The sequence below is a fragment of the Protomyctophum parallelum genome (genome assembly GCF_964188405.1).
Source record: "Protomyctophum parallelum genome assembly, chromosome: 8".
NCBI lineage: Eukaryota > Metazoa > Chordata > Actinopteri > Myctophiformes > Myctophidae > Protomyctophum > Protomyctophum parallelum.
Window position 1 is genome coordinate 17,135,769 of NC_139703.1, and position 25,655 is coordinate 17,161,423.

Below are 25,655 nucleotides of genomic sequence, written 5' to 3' on the forward strand. Positions count from 1 at the left end.
ATGTTTTTTCTCAACTTTTACGAGAGAAACTTCATGAAGCTTCTATCGGCTGTGCACACATTCTCCCTCCCTAGTGAAACAGTCTAGTCGTGTGTCTTAATTGGATGGAGAGAGAGAGCCAGAGAGAGGTGTGTGTGTGTGTGTGTGTGTGTGTGTGTGTGTGTGTGTGTGTGTGTGTGTGTGTGTGTGTGTGTGTGTGTGTGTGTGTGTGTGTGTGTGTGTGTGTGTGTGTGTGTGTGTGTGTGTGTGTGTGTGTGTGTGTGTGTGTTTGTATGTTAATTGGGAACTATCTCTTCTAATCAAGAGAAATGTGAATTAGATGAGCTCATTCCAGCAGAGAGGGAGAGAGGGAGAGAGGGAGGGAGAGAGAGAGAGAGAGAGAGGATTCATTAAATGAAGGCCTTGGTAGAGTGCTTCCTGCCAAATAAATGAATGAACAGGAGGAAAGGAGAGAAGACAGAGAGGAGAGAAGACAGAGAGGAGAGAAGACAGAGGCGGAGAGAGGAGAGGAGACGGAGGAGATGGGAGGAGAGAAGACAGAGGATAAGACAGAGGAGGAGAGAGGAGAGGAGACAGATGAGGAGAGGAGACAGAGGAGGAGAGAGGAGAGGAGGAAAGAGGAGTGGAGACAGAGGAGGAGAGAGGAGAGGAGACAGAGGAGGAGAGAGGAGAGGAGACAGAGGAGGAGAGAGGAGAGGAGACAGAGGAGGGGAGAGGAGACAGAGGAGGAGAGAGGAGAGGAGACAGAGGAGGAGAGAGGAGAGGAGACGGAGGAGGAGAGAGGAGAGGAGACAGAGGAGGAGAGAGGAGAGGAGACAGAGGAGGAGAGAGGAGAGGAGACAGAGGAGAAGATGGAGGAGAGGAGAAGATTGAGGAGATGAGGGAGCAACAGAGGCGATAATGGCAGAAAAGATTGGGAATGCTTTGCAACCGTAGCCATCATTGGCTTGTTTTGTTTGCGGGTCCATTTATCAGTTGTAGACAGTTGTTATTAGAGAGCTGCATCATTTAGTTAGCGACTGAAAGCGCGTGTGTGTGTGTGTGTGTGTGTGTGTGTGTGTGTGTGTGTGTGTGTGCGCGTGCGCTCGCGGCTGTGCACGCATGTGAACGTACATTCATCTGTATTTATTTACTTTTGTATACGGCTTGCAACCAGACTTACAGTACATGCACGCACACACATGCACACTCCCACACAGTCACACACGTACAGTATACCGCGTGTGTGTGCGTTCTTGTATCATTATGCTGCCTCTGCGCTCTACTGCCCATCTGTTCTAAACATGTACCGCTAGCTGCTGCTACTGCAGCCTGGCTGGGTTGTTGTTGTGTTCCCCTGCAGGCAGTCATTTAACACATTTAGACCGATTCTACAAATGCCTTCTAAATCCTGACAGTTTTCTGAAAACCCCCATGTTTCTATGTCCGTCGTTATCAAATTTTCATGTCATGGAGCCCCAAAAATATATGTATTTGGCCGCCGACCCCCCCATCTGAAAATATGTTGTTCCCGGCACCCCCCAGAAGCAGGGGGCAGTTTTGAGGTCAAAACGATCACTCTGAAAAAAATATATATATTCAAAGATTTGTGCCACATTTTCACGATTTATAAAAAATAGCAGATCTATAGCGCGGCACTCGGTGCTGCGCTATAGATCTGCTATACGAGCTTGTAGATCTGCTATTTTTCAATAGCTAAAAGTATAACATAATGCTTTAAAACGCCAAAAGGGGGTTCCCGTTCAGAACGGGTTAAACACACGAATACGTGTGTCTCTTTCCTCACCTCTGCCGGAGCCTCGCAGGGTGCTTCTTCAGCTGTGTAAGTGAATTGACCTGCGGTGTCATTGTGTGTGTGTGTGTGTGGGTGTATTTCCCAGAATATTAGGCGGGGGAGGCATCCTTAACGGTGCCCCTCATTATCTTGGAAAAGCGACTCCAGTGAGGCAGACGTTTTTCGTTTTGTTTGGTAGAGGCCACATGCCTGCTGGCGGTTGTTTGAGTGAGTGACTTTTCGAGGGAGATAAAGTTGACTTATTTGTGCATCGTTTCATTTTTTCCCTATCCCCCCTTTGTTCTTCTTCGTCTTCGCCCACACAGTTGTGTAGCTCCATTGCATTGAATGAAATAATCATGGCGAAAACAAATGTAATACTGTAATGGAGGCTCTTGCCTTGAAGCTATAGGCCTACCATCTGCCCAATTTCATGCAATTTGTTTACCAGGCCCCAAGCTGGCCGTTTAGTGTTAATTATCAGTTTTTCAACGAGCACTGAAACATAATGCGTTGGATATCTACTGTAGCTGAGGGGAAGACTTGAACCGCTGACTTGAGAAGTTCCACATAGAGCTGGGCAATGAATCATAAATATATGGAAAACCTTACATTTTGAACTTCTACACCGGTGGTTTTCACAGGTGGTCCGGGGACCATCCGTGTGCCTTGAGGGGGTTCCAGGTGGTCCCCAGCTAAATGAAGGGAGAGTTGGTAAAATGGTAACCAAATGGACCCTTATAGATCTTTAACTCTCAAGAGCGTAAAAAATAAAATGTTACGCTCTCGAGTGTTAATTTTCTTTTTGTTTTTTATGATTTTTTTTTTTTGTGGCTTTCGCCTTTACCTTATATTTTCCTATAGAGGGCCGACAGGAAATGGGGAGAGACGGGGGGTGACATGCAGTATAGGCCGTCGCGATCAGGAGTCGAACCCGCGGCACACTGCCAGACTGGATTACCAGCCAAGGTGCCCGGACCGCTGAGCCACGGCCCAGGCCGAGAGTTACATTATTGTTAAACATCTGCAATACTTAATTTACACAATTCAATGTTTGCCTGTTAACTCTCCTAATGGTACCAACATCAATACAGCATGGAATTGGGCACAGTGGCACAGTTGGTAGTGCTGTCGCCTCACAGCTAGAAGGTCCTGGGTTCGATTCCTGCTCGGGACGATGTGGGTGCTGGCGGCGTGTTTCCTTCTCCGCGTCATCAGTGCCCATACCCAAGGCGGGGTTGGCGAAAGGGCCTTTCTGTGTGGAGTTTGCAAGTTCTCCCCGTGTCCCCTAGGGACACTGCAAAAAACATGCAGTAATCCTGGTCTCTAAACTGCCTCCCCCTGGCCAGCCGGGGCGCCTGATGGAGGGAAAAGGAACTGGTTGGAATAACATGTTCTCAAGGCAGCCACCCCCTGACTATTCCTGTCTCGATCGCCCTAGACTGACAAGCAAGGGCGGTGGTCTTGCACTAATTTACAGAAATAATTTGAAATGTCCTCCTGAACTTTCTGGTTAGATAGATGAATTCTCAGAGCTTTTATCAGTTATTATGGCCCAACATGACACACACACACACACACACACACACACACACACACACACACACCATCCAGCCGCTCTACCCCTGAACCACCACCACGCCCACTCTTAACACGTGCTAAATGCTAAGCTTTGCATTGGTCATGGAAAATGACGGATCCTTGTGTAAAAAAAGACATTCGGTATAGTGCTGTTTTTGAATCCAACATACAGTAAGTAGCCGACATAAACTGTAAAGCTTTTCGTACAGAAGGCTTTGCTAAGCTGCTTAAAGGGTCATTATCTATGAGAGATGCGAGCAGGTAGAGAGTCGCGGGCACTCTTAAGAGAGTCCCATGAAGGGCTTGAATGAGCTGAGCCTGAAACAAGCTTTTCACCACTTCAACCCCCGGCATCCAATATTATGGGGAATAGCTTTCACAGGACCCACTATGTCTTGTCTTGTTAATCTGCTATTTTCAGTGGAATTTTGGCAGCACATTTTGATTTTAGTTTAGTCAGTCTTTTGAATAGAATATAATTTAGGCCTAGTTTTAGTCACATTTTAGTCATCTGAAATGCTTTAGTGTTAGTCTAGTGTTAGTCGACTTAATGTGCAGTTGTGTTTTTGTCCCACTTTAACGTTACGTCTGCAATGTCCTCCTGAGCAGTTAGTCGCAGCTCTTGTGCGCATATAATATCATATGTAGTGTTGTGCAATATGTCCATTTTAATCTTTCTATTTTCCATCGACTTGATACCTCTCACGTTACAAAATGCGTGCCCATACCCAAGGTGGGGTTGGCGAAAGGGCCTTTCTGTGTGGAGTTTGCAAGTTCTCCCCGTGTCCCCTAGGGACACTGCAAAAAACATGCAGTAATCCTGGTCTCTAAACTGCCTCCCCCTGGCCAGCCGGGGCGCCTGATGGAGGGAAAAGGAACTGGTTGGAATAACGTGTTCCTTCCACGCGCTACGTCCAACCAGGGAAACTCCCCCCTGACAGGTGTAAAGGAGCAACTTGGACACTCAGGCTGCATGAAGGAAGCATGAGTTCAAGTCTGTTGCTCTCCCCTTGTCCCCCATATATGGGGACTAGGTTGGCGGAGGGTGTGTAGAGCCCAGGATCACATTATATAATTGACACACGGGTGAAAAATATTAATAATACAGCATGGAATTGTGGACAAAATCTTTTCCAACAACAACAACAAAATATATTCTTTACTTTTTGCTCTGAGAGGCTAAATCTCATCAAATGGTGGCTCAAATGCCTAATAAATAATGGCCCTTGACATGAAAAGGGTTGAAAAGCACTGCTCTAGTCTATACGACTTCAATCTTGCTCATGTAGGTTAATCGAATAACCGAGAAGCAGGTTTTGTTTATCATCAATTTGTTTGTTTCTTATATATCAACAAATCAATCAATTAGTCATAATCAAGTTTGGAATAATCGTGATAAAGTTTTATTATATATTTTTTATTTATAAATGATATCGCCCAGCCTAGTTCCACATCCTTTCCAATGATATTTGGCCGAACCCTTCCATAGACCTTCCATCTTAAGTCTGCTATTTGCCAAGATTTCATCATGTCGAATATTTTTTCATGATCACCGAGTCCTGGTTGGGCCCCCACAACATGGTCTCTCTCAAGGCAGCCACCCCCTGACTATTCCTGTCTCGATCGCCCTAGACTGACAAGCAAGGGCGGTGGTCTTGCACTAATTTACAGAAATAATTTGAAATGTCCTCCTGAACTTTCTGGTTATATAGATGAATTCTCAGAGCTTTTATCAGTTATTATGGCCCAGCATGACACACACACACACACACACACCATCCAGCCGCTCTACCCCTGAACCACCACCACGCCCACTCTTACCACGTGCTAAATGCTAAGCTTTGCATTGGTCACGGAAAATGACTGATCCTTGTGTAAAAAAAGACATTCGGTATAGTGCTGTTTTTGAATCCAACATACAGTAAGTAGCCGACATAAACTGTAAAGCTTTTCGTACAGAAGGCTTTGCTAAGCTGCTTAAAGTCTCATTATCTATGAGAGATGCGAGCAGGTAGAGAGTCGCGGGCACTCTTAAAGGTATATTCAGTGATTTCACTTAATTCAAATATCACTTATTTTTTTGTTTTGTTGTGATAATCCTCCCTACTATAGAGTGTGCTGGCCATATAAGGAGTTCCTCCCTGTCCCCAGTTAACCCCTGGGGGTCAAAAAACCTTTCTGTGTGGAGTTTGCATGTTCTCCCCGTGTCCCCTAGGGTAGATACCCTCACAAAAACATGCAGTAATCCTGGTCTCTAAACTGCCTCCCCCTGGCCAGCCGGGGCGCCTGATGGAGGGGAAAGGAACTGGTTGGAATAACGTGTTCCTTCCACGCGCTACGTCCAACCAGGGAAACTCCCCCCTGTCAGGTGTAAAGGAGCAACTTGGACACTCAAGCATGAAGGAAGCATGAGTTAAGTCCGTTGCTCTCCCCAGGTTGGCGGAGGATGTGTAGAGCCCAGGATCACATTAGATGATTGACACAGGGGTGAAAATGGGTTACAAAATCGTGGGATAAAAAATATATATAAAAAAAAAAAAAACCTTAGGTTTCGTTTTTGACTCTCTATCCTGATTGGACGAAAGGCTGGGTCCCACAGCCAAAAACGAAACCTAAGGTTTTTTGAGTGAAATCACTGAATATACCTTTAAGAGAGTCCCATGAAGGGCTTGAATGAGCTGAGCCTGAAACAAGCTTTTCTTCAACCCCCAGCATCCAATATTATGGGGAATAGCTTTCACAGGACCCACTATGTCTTGTCTTGTTAATCTGCTATTTTCAGTGGAATTTTGGCAGCACATTTTGATTTTAGTTTAGTCAGTCTTTTGAATAGAATATAATTTAGGCCTAGTTTTAGTCACATTTTAGTCATCTGAAATGCTTTAGTGTTAGTCTAGTGTTAGTCGACTTAATGTGCAGTTGTGTTTTTGTCAACCAAAATGCATTTTTGCGGGCCCTGGTGCCATCGTAATGGCTGTTTCTATGCTTGCTGAAAATAGCCGATCTGCAGGCTCAAAACGTGTGGCAGCGCGACGTGTTGTGAGCTTGTAGATCGGCTATTTTCAGCATGCAGTCAAGTGTAAAATACGTTTTCTTGTCTTGTCTTAACTTGTCTTGACTTGTCTTTTACTTATACTGGATCTCTTGTCCGCTATAGTCCCTTCCTAACATTTTAGTCTAGTTTTTATTTGTTGATGAATTTGACAATATATGTAGTCTTAGTTTTAGTCATCATACCTTAGTTTTCATTTAGTTTCCATTTAGTTTGTCAGTGGAAAAAAGATATAGTCGGCGAACATTTTTCGTCATAGTTTTAGTCGACTAAATCAACACTAGCGTAGAGCCCAGAGGGACTCCGGTCAACCATAATGGGGTTAAAGTGGTCAAACACCCTTTAGAAGTGGTGGGCAGTCAGTGGCCTTTTTGCTTGCTCGGCTTTAGCTGTGTGAGAGATGGTGATAATGTATGCGGTCCATATCGTTAACCTTTGCATATCTTGCATGTGGTTAACGACAAATCGATATCTTTCAGCCCTATAGTGCATGTGTGAGGCTTTAGGGCGGACGGTTTGGTGTCTCACATCATGATGGTAAACGCAACTACATTATGCCATTGTGGTATAATTTCTCTGACATTTTTATTCTGGCCAGTAAGCAAAATGTAATCTCGGCGGGCGGAGATTATTTTGATGAAATTGCTTTGATGAAATCCCTGCTTTTGATTTCTGATCTAACTGACACCCGGCATGTAGATGAAGCAGTCTTCAAAGGAGGACGGTGCATAAACATTACGGGTACGGTGCGTGAGCTTATGCAGTGTGTGTATGCGAATGAGGTCAGGCAACCTCTGGTGAATGCATAACTGCATTGGGTGAGGACAAGGTGATACAGGCTATACCGCCGGTCACGGTCAGATGACATTGAAAGTGCAGAAAGAGACACCGAGACAGAAGCTGGATCCCGGCTAGGTCTCTTGCCTGATATTTACCCATTACCCATTTATCCTCACTTGAACCGTAAGGTGAAGTTGGTCTGCCCTTTTGACGTTCCTGCCAATTCTCTTAACCCATTTCGACCCGAGGACGCATCTTATAGATTTTAACCACTTTAACTATTATTTTAAACGTTATTAGCACGGAGCCTGCCAGTAACCGTAGTAACCGTAGGATTGAATTAGTCGTGCAGCCCGCCAGAACCGTAGCCTACATTTTCCAGGGCTCGTTAGCATAACAGTCAAAGTGGGACAGTGGCCGCGGCCATTTTGAAGATGCGTGCGCAGCCACTTGCACTTGCACTTGCTGCTTTCAATGGCCTGTATCTCCAAATCGGCGCAATGAATGTCGTTTCTGGTGAAAACAAGGTTTTTCAATGGCCGACAGCAGGCGCTGTGATACTCGCGGTCAGGTTTTTTCACCACCGACGAGAGAACCACAACCAGTCAACCACACACAGCATTTTGTCATTGTAACATCTGGTTACGGATATCAGGATTTGGAATACATTTGGTAGAATCAGGTCATCAGGTCATAATGGGCCTTGGTACGGTAATTCATTTTCAGTGAGAAGTGTTGACGCAAGCGGGTGCGGCCCCCTTAAAGGTGTCGGAAGGAACGGATGTGCCACTTATATAATGTTTGCTCTCTGTCTTCGTATTCATTCGTATTCATTCTTCGTGGTATCCATCAATGGTGGATCTATAACGCAGATTAATGTCCTTTTCACTTCACCGATATGCACTCACATTCTATGCAGTATACAGGCTAATCTACTGATATTGACTTTGTTCAAAGAAAAGTCTTGCTCTGAGCCAATGTGGTCAACAGTCTGACCTTCAGTCATACAGGGTCGGTTGAAGTCATGATTTCAATTTGCTGTCTGGGTCTGAGCCAATCAAAATGACCGCACAGGTACAAGCTGCTGTGTTCACAGTCTAGAGTCTAGACAGGGCTGACCTTGCAAACAACGTTAGCATGCCATGAATATGGGAAAAATATAACATATTTGGACATTATTATTTAAACGTAGGGGTAGGCGTAGGGTCCATTGGGCCACGCGGGCCGTGTCAGTCAGTTTAGAGCTGGCCCAGTCTAACTTCAAAGAAGTTAGACAAAAACAACAAAAGAAAGAGCCTACTGTACTTTGGCAGCCCTTGTACATCCACATTTCTGTTTAGTATAGCAAACCACAGCATGCAAGCCGCCTTTGTTTTAAATGGTCCCCCAAACCGTTCACATTACTTCACCCCCCCCCCCCCCCCCCCCCCTCTACAACCACAATTGATTTGATTCATTTGATCCACACTGCGCGCCTGGGTCTGGTTATGGTTTTTCATATGCTGGGGACTTTTGGGGGATTCTATGAAACATCTTCCCACTGAGAGTAGCCCAATGACTGTCAATGTTCTTCTGTCTGCCATTGCATGCTCTTGTCCAGTGTGTCTGAGAAAGTTTGGATTTGCCAAAGTTTGAAAAAACATTACTTTGTTTGCTTTGTGTGCTTTGATGCACTTACAGTAAGCCTGTGTCCACATTCACAGAGGGGTGAGACGGAGTTGCTGTGACAAAGCTGTCACACACCATGTTCCCTGCTGCATTCAGGGCCATATCAAGGGGTGTGCACAGTGTGTCGAAGCAACATCATTCTTGCCACATACAGTGCATACTTTTTCCATATAGACACAACTATCCACTTATACATTTTTACTTTAGAAAAACGTTGTTCTTCTGAAGCCGCTGTCATTGGGGTAGTCAATACAATCAGATATTCGACTTCTGATCGAGCCCTCACTTGACCTACGAAATTGACGGCTTTGAAGACGTGCAGCGTCCCGGGGGACGCCGTTTGGAGAGTACTTGGAGCTCGGACAACAGGTCAAGGTCGTTGATGATTAATGTTGTCTGGATCTCTGCTGTTGCATGCATTTTACCACCGTTAGTCAGGCTTTCTACAGCCTATATGCATCTGCAGTTTGTCTGGCATGTGAGCAGCACAGCCATCACTTTCTAGAATGTCAACTTTTATTAGCAGAGATGATGAGGCGTTATATTGTGAGCTAATGCATAACATATACAGCAAGGTTCTAATTATTACTTGCGCAAGCAGAGCGTGCACGTATATACTACACTACATTTATTCTAAGACTAGACCTGTGGCCTATACTTGGGAATGATGAAAGTTTGGAACTTAGAATGCAATACCCGTTGTCATGGCACCCGTTTTATCTGTCTGCCTGTGTCCCTTTTGTGCCCAATATAATGTAGATCTCTGTATCTGTCTGCCTGCCTGTGTCTGAAGAGTGGAAACTTACTGTGAAAAGTGGACTGGTTAAGTAATACAATGGCAGACGTGGGGTTGCCATAGCAATCAATTGGCTGAGGCAGAGACTGACCAGAGCCTTTTGCGGCGGTTCTGGACAGGCGTGTATCCGACCGACTCAAGGCCGGGCACTGCACTCGCTGTAGTGGTGTGGAACTTGTGTAGTGTGTCGATTTTTAAGTCGGTGGGGCGAACAGATCTCGAGTTGCATGGATTACAGACGTACACACGTACATATACACATTACACACATACAGAGACGTAGTGCTTTTATAGATAGTCTAGAACAGTGCCCGTAGGGGAGTAATCAGGTGTGATCAATTGGCTAATAAAGGGTGAGGTCGCGCATCATTGTGGTGGTGTGAACACGTGTGTCAAATGCATGCCCCACCCAGTTATTACTTGCGCGAGCAGAGTACTGTTTTAGGCTGCGTATGTTGGTGACTATACCTCGGCCAATGAGGGGGCAGCTTGCTGCCTATGTTGGATTGTTGGTGGCCCCCTCGATCGATTTGGATTGGCTCCGTATGTTGGTGGCGTCGCTCATTGTAGTGGATATCTCGAACGGGATTTATATAGACCTATGACAAGAGTCAGAGGAGGTAAGTTGCGTGCTCTGCTCGCGCACAAGTAGGCCATTCATGGTCAACCTGTGTGCAAAGCGCAAGTTTGCAGCTCGACAGAGTGCATTTCTAGTTATGTATGTGTCCTTTTTTATTTGTTAGGCAAGCCAAATGAGGCTTTTGTGCTGATTCTGGACAACCGGAAATGCAGAGTAGGCCTACCTGTTCCACCCATCTGTTTGTGTCCTTTTAGGCCCATATATGGAGATTTCTGTATGTGTCTCTCTGTGTCCCTTTATTGCTATATATGGAGTTCTGTGTCAGGCATGCCCAAATATGGAGTGTTGTGATGTCAGAACAGGCCGCCTACATACAGTTTATGGACCTTGGGCAGGCGCCCTCCAGAGCTCGGGCAGAGGCCTTTTGTGGAGGTTCTGGACAACCGTGGGTCCGACCGACTCGACACCGGGCACCGCACTCCCTGTTGGGGTGTGGAACGCGTGTGTCAAATTTGAGGTCGGTGGGGCGAACGGTTCTCGAGTTACGTACGTAACGTCTGTATGTCTGTACGTCTGTAATCCACAGACGTACAGACATACAGACGTACGTACAGACACAGACATGGTGCATTTATAGTTAGATATTCTCATTCTTTCAATATATTTTATATAGCATAGTTATTATCACAGTGATGCGGGTGTTAACAGAGCTGTTCCCGCAGCCTAAAATCTCTTCATTCCACTCTAAATAGATCTTGAAATATCAACTCAACTCAAGTTCACTCGTATTTTAATAATAAAGCCACCAGAGAAGCAATTATTAACCTTTATAACAGAAACAGACAAGCGTAACTTAACTTTAAAGCCATCAGAGAAGCAATTATTAACCTTTATAACAGACAAGCGTAACTTCACTTTAAAGCCAGCAGAGAAGAAATTATTAACCTGTATAAAAGACTAGCGTAACTTAACTTTAACTACAACAGTTGACAAAAGAAGACCAAAACACCGGTCCCAAATTATACGTCCCTAACATCTGAGCATTGCGCGCGCCTGTCACAGACATGCACAGAGCAAGTTCAGTCAGGAAACTCAGTGCAGTTTCCGGCGGCCGTTCATGATTCACTTCATCCAATCACACACTCATTCCATCTTCATACCTATTTAAACTGGAAGTTTGCACTGCTCAATCTGCTTGCTTGCTGCTGCACACACACTGATACTGCTGCGCTGCTGTCGGCTTAAACTTTTGCTGCTCACCCTCCTCCACCCCAGCTACCACCTGTTGTTTTTATCTGCTGTTTAGGTATGGGCGATTCTGTGTCCCTATGGTTGGGAACTTGGGACTGATGCCTAAAAAGCTAATCCAATTCCTCATCAAACCATTATATTATAATATATATATATATATATATATATATATATATATATATTCCATTCATGAGTTGTCCTGACTGAAATATTTTTTTTTGTTGGTTCTGAATGTGAATGCTATGTAAATGGTAAATGGGGCACTTTACATAGATTGTGCTTTACGTTCACCCATTCACACACACATTTATGCACCGATGGCGGAGGAACCTGCACGGGAGAAATTAGGGGTTCAGAGTCTTTCTCAATGACACTTTGACACTAACTCTGGGGGAGCCTGGGATCGAACTAGGAACGTCACGGTCCGGCCACTCTACCCCAGTAAATGTTGCCAAAAATCACTTATATATTGCTACTCTGTCAACATTCTTAATTCCTATAAAAAGAGAAAGAAAGAGCTGTTCTATTCTCACAGTGTTTTATGGTGTGATGTGTCTTTGTGGGCTTTTTGTCTACAGTACAGTATGTAGGTCAGAACATGCTGTGAAGTGAACACCGGCAGGCAGGTTCACACAGCGAAGCCTTTTGGGCAAAGAGAAAAGGAAGAAAAAAGACAGGAAAGCTCCCCTTCACAGAAACAATCTCTAAGAGAGTGCTCATGCTGGCAAAAGTCTGGACTCAGCAGAATCCATCAGACACTTTGACACGAGCTGATTGCTCTACTTGCTTCGGCAGTGGCAAACGTTAGCAGATCTGAAGAAACCATGCATACAGGCAGTGAATACACACTATGCTCACGGCCTGTCTTTCAAACACGCACATTCTGTACACACACGGGTGTACAGTGTATGGTTATTATGGGAACCGGCTGCCTGTTATGTTGCAAATTCCAACCTGGAAACGGCAGCTTGTCTCTCGTGTCCCCTTTTGCTCTAAAAACGGAACGGATCACTTCGAGCCACTGAGCTTATGTTTACGAGCACATTTATGATTTCCCTCGGATCTGCTCTATCCCACACTAGTTCCTCTCGTCCTCCCTCGTTGCGTTTCTTTTAATTGAAATGTCATCATGAATAATGCCAAATGAAAACGGCAGAGGTGCCCTGGGGGGAGCGAGCGCAGTGCGCATCCCGTCCCGTCATCACAATGTCCTCCGATGAGCGAGCGAGCGAGCGATGGCAGTGAAGATCGGGTGCTTTTATTTATGGGGCATATCATATGTTGGCAAGTCTTTTAAAAAGTCATTTTGACACCAGAAGGCTGTTGAACCGTAGCACCAAGGAGCTGTGGCAGAGGGGGCTGGGACACTAGGACAGTGGGATTAGGACACTGGGACACTGGGACAGTGGGGCAGTGGGATTAGGACACTGGGACACTTGGACAGTGGGGCAGTGGGACACTTGGACAGTGGGGCAGTGGGACACTTGGACAGTGGGACACTTGGACAGTGGGACACTTGGAGCTTGGACAGTGGGACACTTGGAGCTTGGACAGTGGGGCAGTGGGACACTTGGACAGTGGGACACTGGGACAGTGGGGCAGTGGGACACTGGGACAGTGGGGCAGTGGGACACTGGGACAGTGGGGCAGTGGGACACTTGGACAGTGGGACACTGGGACACTGGGGCAGTGGGACACTGGGACAGTGGGACACTGGGACAGTGGGGCAGTGGGACACTGGGACAGTGGGGCAGTGGGACACTTGGACAGTGGGACACTGGGACAGTGGGGCAGTGGGACAGTGGGACAGTGGGGCAGTGGGACACTGGGACAGTGGGGCAGTGGGACACTTGGACAGTGGGACACTGGGACAGTGGGGCAGTGGGACACTGGGACAGTGGGGCAGTGGGACACTGTGACAGTGGGGCAGTGGGACACTTGGACAGTGGGACACTTGGACAGTGGGACAGTGGGGCAGTGGGACACTTGGACAGTGGGACACTTGGAGCTTGGACAGTGGGACACTTGGACAGTGGGGCAGTGGGACAGTGGGGCAGTGGGACACTTGGAGCTTGGACAGTGGGGCAGTGGGACAGTGGGGCAGTGGGACACTTGGACAGTGGGGCAGTGGGACAGTGGGGCAGTGGGACACTTGGACAGTGGGACAGTGGGACACTGGGACAGTGGGGCAGTGGGACAGGGTCAGGGTGCCACTGATAATCGGGATGATAGGAGATTCCGGTACTTTTCTACTATACTACTTCTACTATACTACATCTCAGAGGCAAATATTGTACTTTTGCTGCACTACATCTTTTGAAATCTTTAGTTACTTTGTACAAAACATACAGTAACAACTTCAGCACTATATACATTTAGGCCATTTGTATATAGTGCAAGCTCACAATGCGTTGCGACGCACAATGAGTACTTTTACTTTTGTCAATACTTTTGTACTACTCAAGCTCATTTTTTATTCCGGACATTTACTTCCGAGTAACCGAGTATTTCTATGTTGCAGTATTGATACTTTTAGTTAAAGGACCACTTCACCACTTCTCAACCTATCTTCATATAATAGGTCCTCACTAATAATCATGAAAAAATGGCACGATTGTTTTCTACTCAGTCTTTGTCTCATGGGCTGTGGGCAGTTTAGAAACCGTCTTCCAGTGACATCATTAGACAGAGGTTTTTACAAAAATGTTTAGATTTTCATTATCTGAACTGCCCTCAGCCCTCCTATGAGACACAGGCCGAGTAGGACAAAATTGTGCAATTTTTTTCATGATTATTAGTGAGGACCTATTATATGAAGATAGGTTGAAAAGTGGTGAAGTGGTCTTTTAAGTAAAACATTTGAGTACTTTTTCCCACCACAGTGGATAACCAACACTTCACAAGGCCTCTTCGGGAAAAATAGGTTTCTGAGTTTGATTCAGTGGGCACAGACGCCAGCAGGCTGGCCCCTTTCTGGGGATTGACTCACATCAGCTCCATTAATATCTGATTCCTTTTGTGGTTTATTTGTAAGTTGCATTCTGTTTACGGACTATTTATTTAATGGGGCAAGTTCAGATCTGCTTCCTTGATGGAAAATCTGCTGGCATTATAGTTTGAAATGAGAAAGTCATCATACTGTACAGTTTTATCTTGAAAAACACATGCACGCGGTTATGGTTATCTCCCCCAAATAACAATTTTGGCATTTGGTGGCAGCTTAGCGAAGCTTTTTTTCCCGTATCGCTCAATTACTTTTCCGCCTGCAAAGTTGTGCCAGCAGCAGCAGCCAGATAGCACTGCATGTCAGACACTTGGAATCCAATAGATATTCGAGCCAGTCAAATACAACCAAACAGTACCACCCAGCCAAGAAAACCAGGCAGCACAAACAGCTTATAATACAGCTGGGCTTACAGTGCCATCAGTCAGAACAATTATTAGCCAACCAGGCTATCACACTGACAGTAAATTAAGGAACATTGGGGTTAGTAGTACAGCCAGGAAAGTAATTCATGTACAGTACCAGTGCATTGTTATGGACAGAGCAGCAGAGGCCTAAATCGCAACCCACTGTTACTGTAATTATAACGAAAGCGGAGGCAGTGCAAGACCACCACCTTTCATTTTGTTTTGCCACTTCACCCGTTGTCAACCTCATCTTCATATAATTGGTCCTCGACTCCTCACAAATGCTCATTTATAAGAGGGTACCATTTGGGTGGTCTGTGGACAGTTCATGAACTTGCCAACCAATGACTGAGCGAGTAGACTGAAATGGTGACATAATTATGGTGACATTATAATGAGCATTAGTGAAGACTAATTAAGGATAATGTTGACAATATGTGAAGTGCACCTTTTACTAAATGAGCGGTGAGTGGCGTATTTTGGGCGGTTGGGCGGAAGGACTGACGGACTGACTGATGGATGGATCGATGATTGGAAGAATGGACAGAGTGAGGGATGAATGGATGGATTAAGGGTCAGTGCATGTGTGAATGGACAGATTGAACGAGGAGTGTTTGGTTGGTGTAAAAATAATTATGGTACCTCCTCTAGCATGCACGCACGCACGCACGAACTTCAATTTATTGTCACATCCCAAGTTTACAGGTGTAACGGAGTGGGCTATATATGGATTGCAGTTATACTGGGTCATATCAAATGGCAGCAGCTATCAAATGAAACGTACAGGAGCGTATCAAATATATATACCGTACATCAAGAGATAGTAGCAGTGTAATAGGAGTATGTAGGACTGACGTGGCAACAATGCTTATCAGCAGCACACTTCCTTCAGCAGCCTGATGGCTTGGCTGTGGAAACCATAGACTGCTATATCTGCATTTGATATACTGTGGAATAAATGGCCTGCCTGGCGGTAGCAGCAGCGTGAACAGATTGTGGCCTGGGCCAATGGTAAACTGCCATTGATGATCCGCATGTATGGACATAATGCTCCCATTATATGGGAGGGAGGGAAGCACACCTCTGATGATGTGCTGGGCCGTCCGCAGTGGTGGAAACTGGAAAGTAATTTATTCTTTTGCCGGCTAGCAGTAAGCATTTATGAAGTTCCCAGTGCCTTTGCAAGTAGCAGGAATGAGGTTTAATATATTAAACCGATCCGTCTTTGGTGTTTTCTAGCTCGGCTGTAGGTGTTTCGAGGTACAAATGAGGTAAACGTTTGGTTATACTTTCAAGGTTAAATGACTGTGTACTTTTGTACATCCGTTTGTATGAATAATATAATCCACCACTCGAGGTGAGGGGGAAGAGAGCTACAGATCAAACATGTCCTGCGTAGGGTAACCCACATGGTCAGCAGCGTCCCTGGACCCCGTTCAGGGTCAGCATTTACAGTAGCATTTATGAAGTTCCCAGTGCCACCATACACGTTCACTTTAAGAGACGGAGTTCCCCCCCCCCCCCCCACACATCATTGGCACAAGCACACACTCTTTAGTGTTTACCTTTCGTAAGAAGTGTTTACATGGCCGGGAGCCATGTAAAAGCTCAGACATGTAAACGCTCTCAGCTCACAGTGCATGCAGGGATGTATAGGGTTCTCTACACAGCTGGTTCTCTCTCTCAAGTGTGTTATTGTCTACAACTCTATTGTACTCATGCTTGGCTCATACATAAGTGTATAGTATACAATCCATTTGGTCAGACTTGCAATGAAGATGCCATAGACTGAAGTGTCTGGTTCCTCTTCCAGTCTCTCCTATAGGCGGGGAGTTGCTGAGTACAGTGGAGATCTGATCTGACACACATCCACACGCAAACAGTGAAATACACACACACACACACATAGCGCGCGCCGCGCAACACACACACACACACACACACACACACACACACACACGCATGCACACGCACACACACTGGGGTAAAGTATGCATAGAGCATTGATCTTACAGAGATTCTGGAGTGTTCAGCACTGGTCAGATCAGCTAAGGGAGCAGAGAGAGACGGGGACAGGTGAATGGTTTTGGAATAGACCCAGTCTAGCTCCAATTGGCTTTTAAATGGATCCCCTCCACGGGGACCCTAACGCATAATACTGTATATACTGTTGTAGAAGAGCTGGTGGAAAAACACTGATACACACACACATGCAGTCTCACAGTCTCGCACACGCAGTCTCACAGTCACGCATGCAGGCACGCACGCAGGCACACACGCACGCACACACACACACACACACACACACACACACACACACACACACACACAAAGACAACATGCAGTGATACTGAATGTGGGGGCTTCTTTTTTTTTTTTTACTTCTTACAAACATAATCCTTTGTAGGCTCGGCATGCTGCTGCCTGTCCAGACTCAGTGTTGTACACTGAGCAAAAGGAGGTGCCATTTGTCTCTGCGCAGGGGAAACCCCCTCAAGGATTATTTCACATTTATCTACGATGAGATACAGTTTATCTTATCATCTGACTTCAGAACTGGTCTGTTCTGTGGATTTCGTGTACGTTTATCTCTGCCAGGTGAAAGGGCAAGGGGGTAGATTATGTGTTTGCCTGTATCTGTATGGGACGAATCTGACAAACTTCTGGACTGGTCAGCAGCACATTACACATTAGTAGGCCAAGGAAAGTACCTCCATGCAATGTATTCTTGTTCACATACTGTTACTGCTATACTTTTGGCAAATGTTCCCGTCAGAATAGGGACAATGGGGTTCAAGTGGTTATTGCACTCTATAATGAAAGTGATTGGGGGATCGTATCTTGAATGCTTGCTCTAGGAGTGAGGCCGATTCTAAAAACGGCTTCTGAATCCTGACCTTTCAGAGGAACTTCAAAAAAATCACACCCGTGTGAAGTGAGGGGCGCTCTTATAATTGTACATCTATATCACCTTCGTCATCAATGTTTGTGTTTGTGTCCCGGGAAAAAATATTTTATTTCAACAAGAAGTTTTGGTCAATGAAATCAATACCATATTGCAGACATTGTCTTCTGGACAGCCACAGTCACAGTGCGTTCCATTTACAGTCAAATGACACCCTGTTTTGTCATGCACTGCAACTGCCCTCGGGGTGGAAAGTGCTGTGATTTGAATTCAAACAGTGTGTGAGCATCAGTGGCCAGAATATAAAAGCTAGGGTGACCTTCTTGAAACGGAATCGTTTATGGGCATAGATGATCTTTATTTGTTTCTGAAAAGGCCAGCTAGAGAGTGGCTTTAATAGCCAGCTATTGTTGTCTCAATAATGATATTACACAATTGTTGGTGAGAGTTAGCCTGCATAAAGGTTTGTACTTCCACACTCACAAAGGGAGCCAAGCTGACAGTTTTCTGTGTGTTTTTTTTTCATAACTTTTTTCCTGGCCTTCCAGCGTGATATATTAATATAGGTGATATATTAATATAGTACTGTATGAGACTAGATATCGAATTTTGTTTATGATAATAATGGCGATATAGTTAAGATTTTTTATGTTTCTTGTCTGAACCAATTCCCACGTGATCTTAGGGTTTAAGTGTTAAAGGCTGCATTACAGCAAAGTGGCACCATTTCAGAATGAACCAGACTGTTCTATTTAACACTGACCTGCCTCATCCTGCATTTGTGTCTGACATTCTCTCCTGACTCTAACCGTGACACACTCACATTCACCACCAGGCCTTGAGAAGACTCAAAGAGCCAAGTGAAGCCGAGCTGCTGCATGGTGCTGAGCTAGGCTATTCTTAGTGTGGGTTTGGGCATATCGCCTCAAAGTAGGCTACTGTAATTAGGAGAAAAGGCAGGAACACTGTTTGAAGGTATACAGGGTGCAACCTGTATACATTTGAGAGAGAAGGCCATTAGCTATGCCGTACATCAAGGCAACCGAAACTGCAGCCAGTCTTCACTATGTGTATGTATGTATATATATATATATATATATATATATATATATATATATATATATACACATACAATGTTGAGGTACTTTTACTTTACTAGAGTATTTTCTGTACTCCTTTTACTGCTACCCCACTACATCTCAGAGGCAAATACTGTACTTTTACTCCAGTACAATTTTCTTTGTTTTTACTTTGTTAAACTAGTTACTTTGTAGATTTGGATTATTAGCACAAAACAAACATTAACCACTTGAAAATGGCCAATCTACAAGCTCACAATGCGTCGCATCGCATCTGCTATTTTCAAAAGATTTTGTACAGTACATTTGAAAACTTGAAATGGGACATTCAGCACAATGAGTACTTTTACTTTTGGTACTTCATTCAAGTTCATTTTGAATTGATGCCATTACTTTTGCACTTTTACTCAAGTACATTTTGAATTCCGGACATTCTCTGATGTCTCTTTTACTAGTAGTAAAGTAAAACATTTGAGTACTTTTTCCCACCACTGGTGTTCTGTCGCCAAGCCAGGGCTGCAGACAGTCATCATAATATAACGGATAATTGGTAATTGCAACCTCAAGGGCATTGTTCACAGGCAATATTTTGAGGGAATGGAGATTGACAGTTATTGGCGGGCATAGGATTAGACAAATGGGGCACAAATGATGTGGATAAGCTTGCAAACCAAGAAAATTGCCGATCTACAAGCTCTCAGCACGTCGATCTACACGTTCTCAGCACGTCGATCTACAAGCTCTCAGCACGTCGATCTACAAGTTCTCAGCACGTCGATCTACAAGCTCTCAGCACGTCGCAGATCTGCTATTTTCCGGGCACGACCCCGCACTCGTTGGTTACTGCATGGAGATGCGGCGATGGCATGGATTTCTAAACAAATTCTTTAAAAAATGCTAAGACGATTATGCATGCTTGAATTCATGTACGTTATTCTGGATGTAGCCTGGGGTCCACCTATACTTTCTATGGCATAGGGCCATAGGCAGCTCCTGGCAGGATCCGCTGGGAGAATCTAGACACAGCTGCGCGACATGAGACTAATTAATTAGAGCGACCGAGATAGAGAGGAGCTGTTTGTGTATGTATCCTTGCTCTTCCACCTTTGTTGTCAGTATGCATCCAAAACGTATCAATATACTGGACTGATTGATGGCTCACCACCAGCATTCTACAGTAGAGCTGCCAGCTGCTGTCAGCTTGGTTGTTATAATCAGCAGCAGGTAACTGTACTCGTGTACTGTACCGTATATGTATCTCCAGTCAGTGAAAGACTACCTGCTGTCAGAGCTTGAGTTCCATCTTGTCTTGTCTTGACCCCTCCAATCTGGAAGATCTGCTCCCAGCAAGCCAAATGACGTCATGATGACGTTATGATGACGTCCTCCGGTGATGTTCAGGCCAGATCACAGCCCATACGGGGATGATCTTTACCTCATTTCCAGGACATCTTCACCAGTTTAAATAATATAGCTTATTCTTGGCTATACAGTAGATCTGACTAGTTCTACAAGCTCATAGAGCACTGAGTGCCGTGCACTATGTTGTAGGTCTGCTATTTTTGAAAGATCGTGAAAATGTCGTGCAAATCTTTGCATATATATTCTTTCAGAACGTCTTTAACTCAAATCTTTGCTTCCAGGGAGTCCCTGGATCAACATATTTTCAGATGGGGGTCCACAGCCAAATGCAGATAATTCTGGGGGTCCTTGACATGAAAAAGGTTGAGCACCACTGCCACCACTGACTCAGTAGAAAAGATTTAGAAGACATTTTGTAGAATCGAGCTCAGGTCTAAAATGTTGGTGGTTGAAAGCAGGTGATATTCTGGGCCAGATGTGACTGTAGTGGTTTTCACTTGATCTGGCCCCAATAGAGATGTCACTAATTCATCCAGGTCCTGACCGTGCTCACTGGGCTTAGCACCTCATCTATATCACTGCCACTCACTGAGCTGGCCATGCAGCCCTAGTCACATGGAACACTTATGGGTCTCAACTACAGCAGTGACAGATGTCACTGCTCCATGTCTTATAAGGCTGTGAGTGACCCCCCTACTCTGCAGACTGAGGTGTAGTCAGGGTGTCATCTCCTCTCTCAGGCTCAGAGAGGAGAAAAGCTATAAGGTACACTATACACCAGTGTCAGTGTTGTTTTTGGCAGCAAATTTGGATTTTAAAAAAAAGGTCGTCAACGAACAATTTTCGTCTTAGTTTTAGTCGACGAAATCAACACTGGCCAGTTGTCGACTAACACTATGACAAAGCATAGATCGTGGGGGCTGTAAGGTGTGTACAAGCCTACAACAATGTCCGTTCTTCTTTCATCAGCCGTCTATGACCTCTTCTATAATGTCTATATAGCATATATAACCCATTTGTGGGTCACGGAGTGATGCAGACACTGTATTGGCTATTCCCCTTTAGTGTTAATTTGTGTACATTTGGTTTTTAATTGTTATTATTTCGAAACATTTTAAAAAAACATTCCCAAAAAAGCTAAACTTTTCATGAATTAAACAAAATAATTAATAACAAAATGCAATGTCATGAAGAAATGAAAGAAAAATCTACGAAATTCCAAAAATTACAACAAATATAAGTAGTGAAAATAGCTGATATACAAGCTTGTAGATCTACTATTTTCACCCGGGGCGAATATCTAATATCTGTTTTGGGTCACAGGCTGAAAAGTTTAAGAACCACTGGTCTATAGCCTCTAAGCATAACCGGGGTGATCAAACTCTCCTCTTGCCAGCACCTGCCTCAGTTCAAATCCCATCTGAAACCATGCATTTCAACTCCCACATACAATTCAATGCTGCGTGATTCATTTTGTATTATGCATCCCCTAAGCAAATCTTGTTGATATACCAATTCTCTCCTGTAATCCCCTTTCGCTGTGTGCCTCTCCCACTCCTATTCACGTAGTGTACTTTATTCAGATGGAACTGGACCACCCACACCATTTTAGAAACAATACAATTACTCCCCGTTTCCACTGAGAAAGAATTAGCCGATTGCATTGTGCAACGGTGCACTGCATGGTGTGTGGATTGACGATGCGGCACGCTTTGAACTAAAGCAATATCGGTCTCACAGTTCCTCCATGGTCTTATAAGCTCTGCTTCAAAGACTGAAGAAGCAGAGCTTAAGATGATGTGATTGGACGGTACCATGTGGAACGCCCTACCAACAGTCATTAAGACATGTGAATCCCTTGACTCCTTCAAAACCACTCTCAAAGGGCACCTACGGATGGCTGCAATTCGAAACTGGCCTCTGTAAAATCTGAATCCCCCCCCCCCCACCCCATTTCCCCTCACTGTATATGTATCTTTTCCCTTTTTGCTTCCTATATGATGAATTCCTGTTCTGTTCTTTAGCTACATAGAAGTGTCTATTTGTATGTCTCTAAATGTTTTGATGAATTGAACAATGTGGACCCTGTTGTAAACAAGTGTAATGCTTAATTGGGTCGTCCACTCACAGTTAACATCAAAACCATTCTCCGATTGCATCATTTGCCGCTGCCTTGAGAATCAAGAAGATTTATATGTCACTATGCGGTTGATACGATACGATGCGATACGATACAACTTTATTGTCAGCTTGCACTGAATTTTGTTTTGCATCCATGACGTCACAGTTCAAGATACAGACAAGACAGACACAATTCATTGCACAATGATACGCATTACACACATTTCAGATAAACCGCGTTGCTCGTGAACATGCCATGGTTTCAGTAAGTCAAACCTGACTAAAAGTGACAGTGAAGGGGCTCCCCAGGCGCATGCCACATATAGGCTCTGGCCTGACTGCGTGTCGTGTGTTCGAGTCCCGTTCATGACGACCTTTGCTGCATGTCTCTCCCCTTCTCTCTCTCCCTCTTTCCTGTCCATCTTCACTTGTAACTATCAATAAAGGTAGAAAGTGAAGGCACTTTGAGTCGGGTTCATGAGCTCTGGCATCTAATTGTTAAGAACTGTCCGTGTCCAAAAGTATATCTGCAATGTCCGTGCAGTGTAGCTGGAGGAGCTACGTCTCTTATTATCAATGTGTGACATGTAATGATGATCACAATTATAAGATTGTCAAAATTGTGCAGTGTGCAAGCACCGCAAGACAATCAGATGTTAATGAATTCATTTTGCGACAGCAAGTTATTGCACAATGCCTTTGATCTACTGTACAGTATGTAGATCTGGCCCCTTGTCAAAGGGCCGATTTAGATTGCCAAAATTGATTTGTCAAAATTGTGCGAGCCAGACATAAATTAATGCCTTTTTTGCGGACGCAAACTATACACAATGCCTTTGATGTATGTGTAAATCTGGCCCTTAGTATAACTAACACATGCCTTTAGTCAATGGTTATGAGCCAGCCCAGTAAGGCTGAAAATCACAGCCTTACTGGGTAAGGTAACCTATTAGACACAGCCATCAGGTCTGTGTCTAATATAGGTTATAGGCGGGTCATACTTTATTTATTTTTGAAAATCAAAATGCTTGGGTGTCTATTTTGTGTGTTTTTTTCTGGAGAATTCAAATATGAAATTATTTTTTGGATAGGACAACTCTTACCTACATGAATTTGCATTTTTAAATCGCTAATTGTACCCGTTCTACCTCATTTATAAGATTTAAAATCCAAAATTCTAACATGTGGGGTGTCTAAATTATTTGTTTTTTGATGGAGAATTCAAATATCACATTATTTGTTGGATAGAACAACTCTAACCTACATTATTTTGTACTTCTAAGTTGCATATTTTGCCCGTTTTAACCTCTTTTTAGGATTTTCAAAGACATAAAGGAAATAATTTATATTGACAAAGTCAAATTTACATTTATTGACAATTCAAGTGCATGTATATCACTGGATAAAAATACAATGATCAATGATCACTTTCTGAACTTTACAAGGTTGAATAAGTCCTGCTTTGACTCAGCTTTAGACATCAGCCTCCTGCTGGTCTCCTGAGCCCTGATTCCTCCATCCCTCTTTTCCAGAGAGAAGTAAATAGCAGAAGCCTCAGTCACCATTTTGACCACCCTCTCAATGCTTTGAGTGTGGCAAGGCCAGTTGGGCACCTCCATGGGGGTGTCGATGAAGTTCTTAATCTCTGAGGTGTTTAGTGTGCAGGTGAGAGGTGGCTTTGACACACCTTCTGACCAGCGAATCAATCCACCAATGCTGGAAGCATCATGATTGATCTCAGGTGTACTTCTGGATCTTACAGAGTTGTCTCCCAGCTGAGTGTCTGGGTCTCCTTCTCCCCTGATGGCCAGGATTCTCTCCACCCCCTCAATCCTCTCCTTCTGATCCTTCGAGCACAGTAGTGTTTGGAGGATGGCTTCACTGTGGACATACCAAGCAGATCTTCTAACAGTTGGCATCACAATGTTCAATACCTGCTTCCTCTGGGACTTGAGACAGTCCAGCTGAAACAGTATGTGCCTAGGCCCTTCAAGCCAGGACTCCTTGACCTTCACATTGAACCAACAGGGATAATACACTCCAATTATGTATTCAACAATGTCCTTCAGTTTTGTCAGATTTTTTCCTTTCAGTCCATGCTTTGACACCCAGATCCTGAGAAGTCTGTTTGCTGTGGTGAGCCAGCGGCTGTGGTTTACTGGCCCGGCAGGCCAGTGGCAGGTTGACTTCAGTGTGTTTACTGTACAGACTGACTGACCCCAGGCCAGTGGCAGGTTGACTTCAGTGTGTTTACAGACTGACTGACCCCAGGCCAGTGGCAGGTTGACTTCAGTGTGTTTACTGTACAGACTGACTGACCCCAGGCCAGTGGCAGGTTGACTTCAGTGTGTTTACTGTACAGACTGACTGACCCCAGGCCAGTGGCAGGTTGACTTCAGTGTGTGTACTGTACTGACTGACTGACCCCAGGCCAGTGGCAGGTTGACTTCAGTGTGTGTACTGTACTGACTGACTGACCCCAGGCCAGTGGAAGGTTGACTTCAGTGTGTGTACTGTAGTAGGGCCAGTAAACCACAGCCGCTGGCTCACCACAGCAAACAGACTTCTCAGGATCTGGGTGTCAAAGCATGGACTGAAACGAAAAAATCTGACAAAACTGAAGGACATTGTTGAATAAATAATTGGAGTGTATTATCCCTGTTGGTTCAATGTGAAGGTCAAGGAGTCCTGGATTGAAGGGCCTAGGCACATACTGTTTCAGCTGGACTGTCTCAAGTCCCAGAGGAAGCCGGTATTGAACATTGTGATGCCAACTGTTAGAAGATCTGCTTGGTATGCCCACAGTGAAGCCATCCTCCAAACACTACTGTGCTCGAAGGATCAGAAGGAGAGGATTGAGGGGGTGAAGAGAATCCTGGCCATCAGGGGAGAAGGAGACCCAGACACTCAGCTGGGAGACAACTCTGTAAGATCCAGAAGTACACCTGAGATCAATCATGATGCTTCCAGCATTGGTGGATTGATTCGCTGGTCAGAAGGTGTGTCAAAGCCACCTCTCAACTGCACACTAAACACCTCAGAGATTAAGAACTTTATCGACACCCCCATGGAGGTGCCCAACTGGCCTTGCCACACTCAAAGCATTGAGAGGGTGGTCAAAATGGTGACTGAGGCTTCTGCTATTTACTTCTCTCTGGAAAATAGGGATGGAGGAATCAGGGCTCAGGAGACCAGCAGGAGGCTGATGTCTAAAGCTGAGTCAAAGCAGAACTTATTCAACCTTGTAAAGTTCAGAAAGTGATGATTGATCATTGTACTTTTATCCAGTGATATA

The 25,655-nt window shown here is 44.7% G+C and overlaps 2 protein-coding genes across 2 annotated transcripts in view; one reads left to right on the plus strand and one right to left on the minus strand.

Moving 5' to 3' along the window:
- Positions 1-8,957, minus strand: part of LOC310863704 (uncharacterized protein) — a gene marked incomplete at both ends in the record, with an annotated part of 75,307 nt that extends 66,350 nt beyond the window's left edge. The window contains one exon of the mRNA XM_083772201.1: positions 8,866-8,957. Coding sequence (XP_083628327.1) covers positions 8,866-8,957 — 92 coding nt within the window. The remainder of the gene's footprint in view (positions 1-8,865) is intronic.
- The window catches only part of asic1b (acid-sensing (proton-gated) ion channel 1b), a gene marked incomplete at its 5' end in the record, with an annotated part of 273,931 nt that overhangs the window by 117,444 nt on the left and 130,832 nt on the right, over positions 1-25,655 (plus strand). The gene's annotated exons all lie outside the window — the stretch shown is intronic.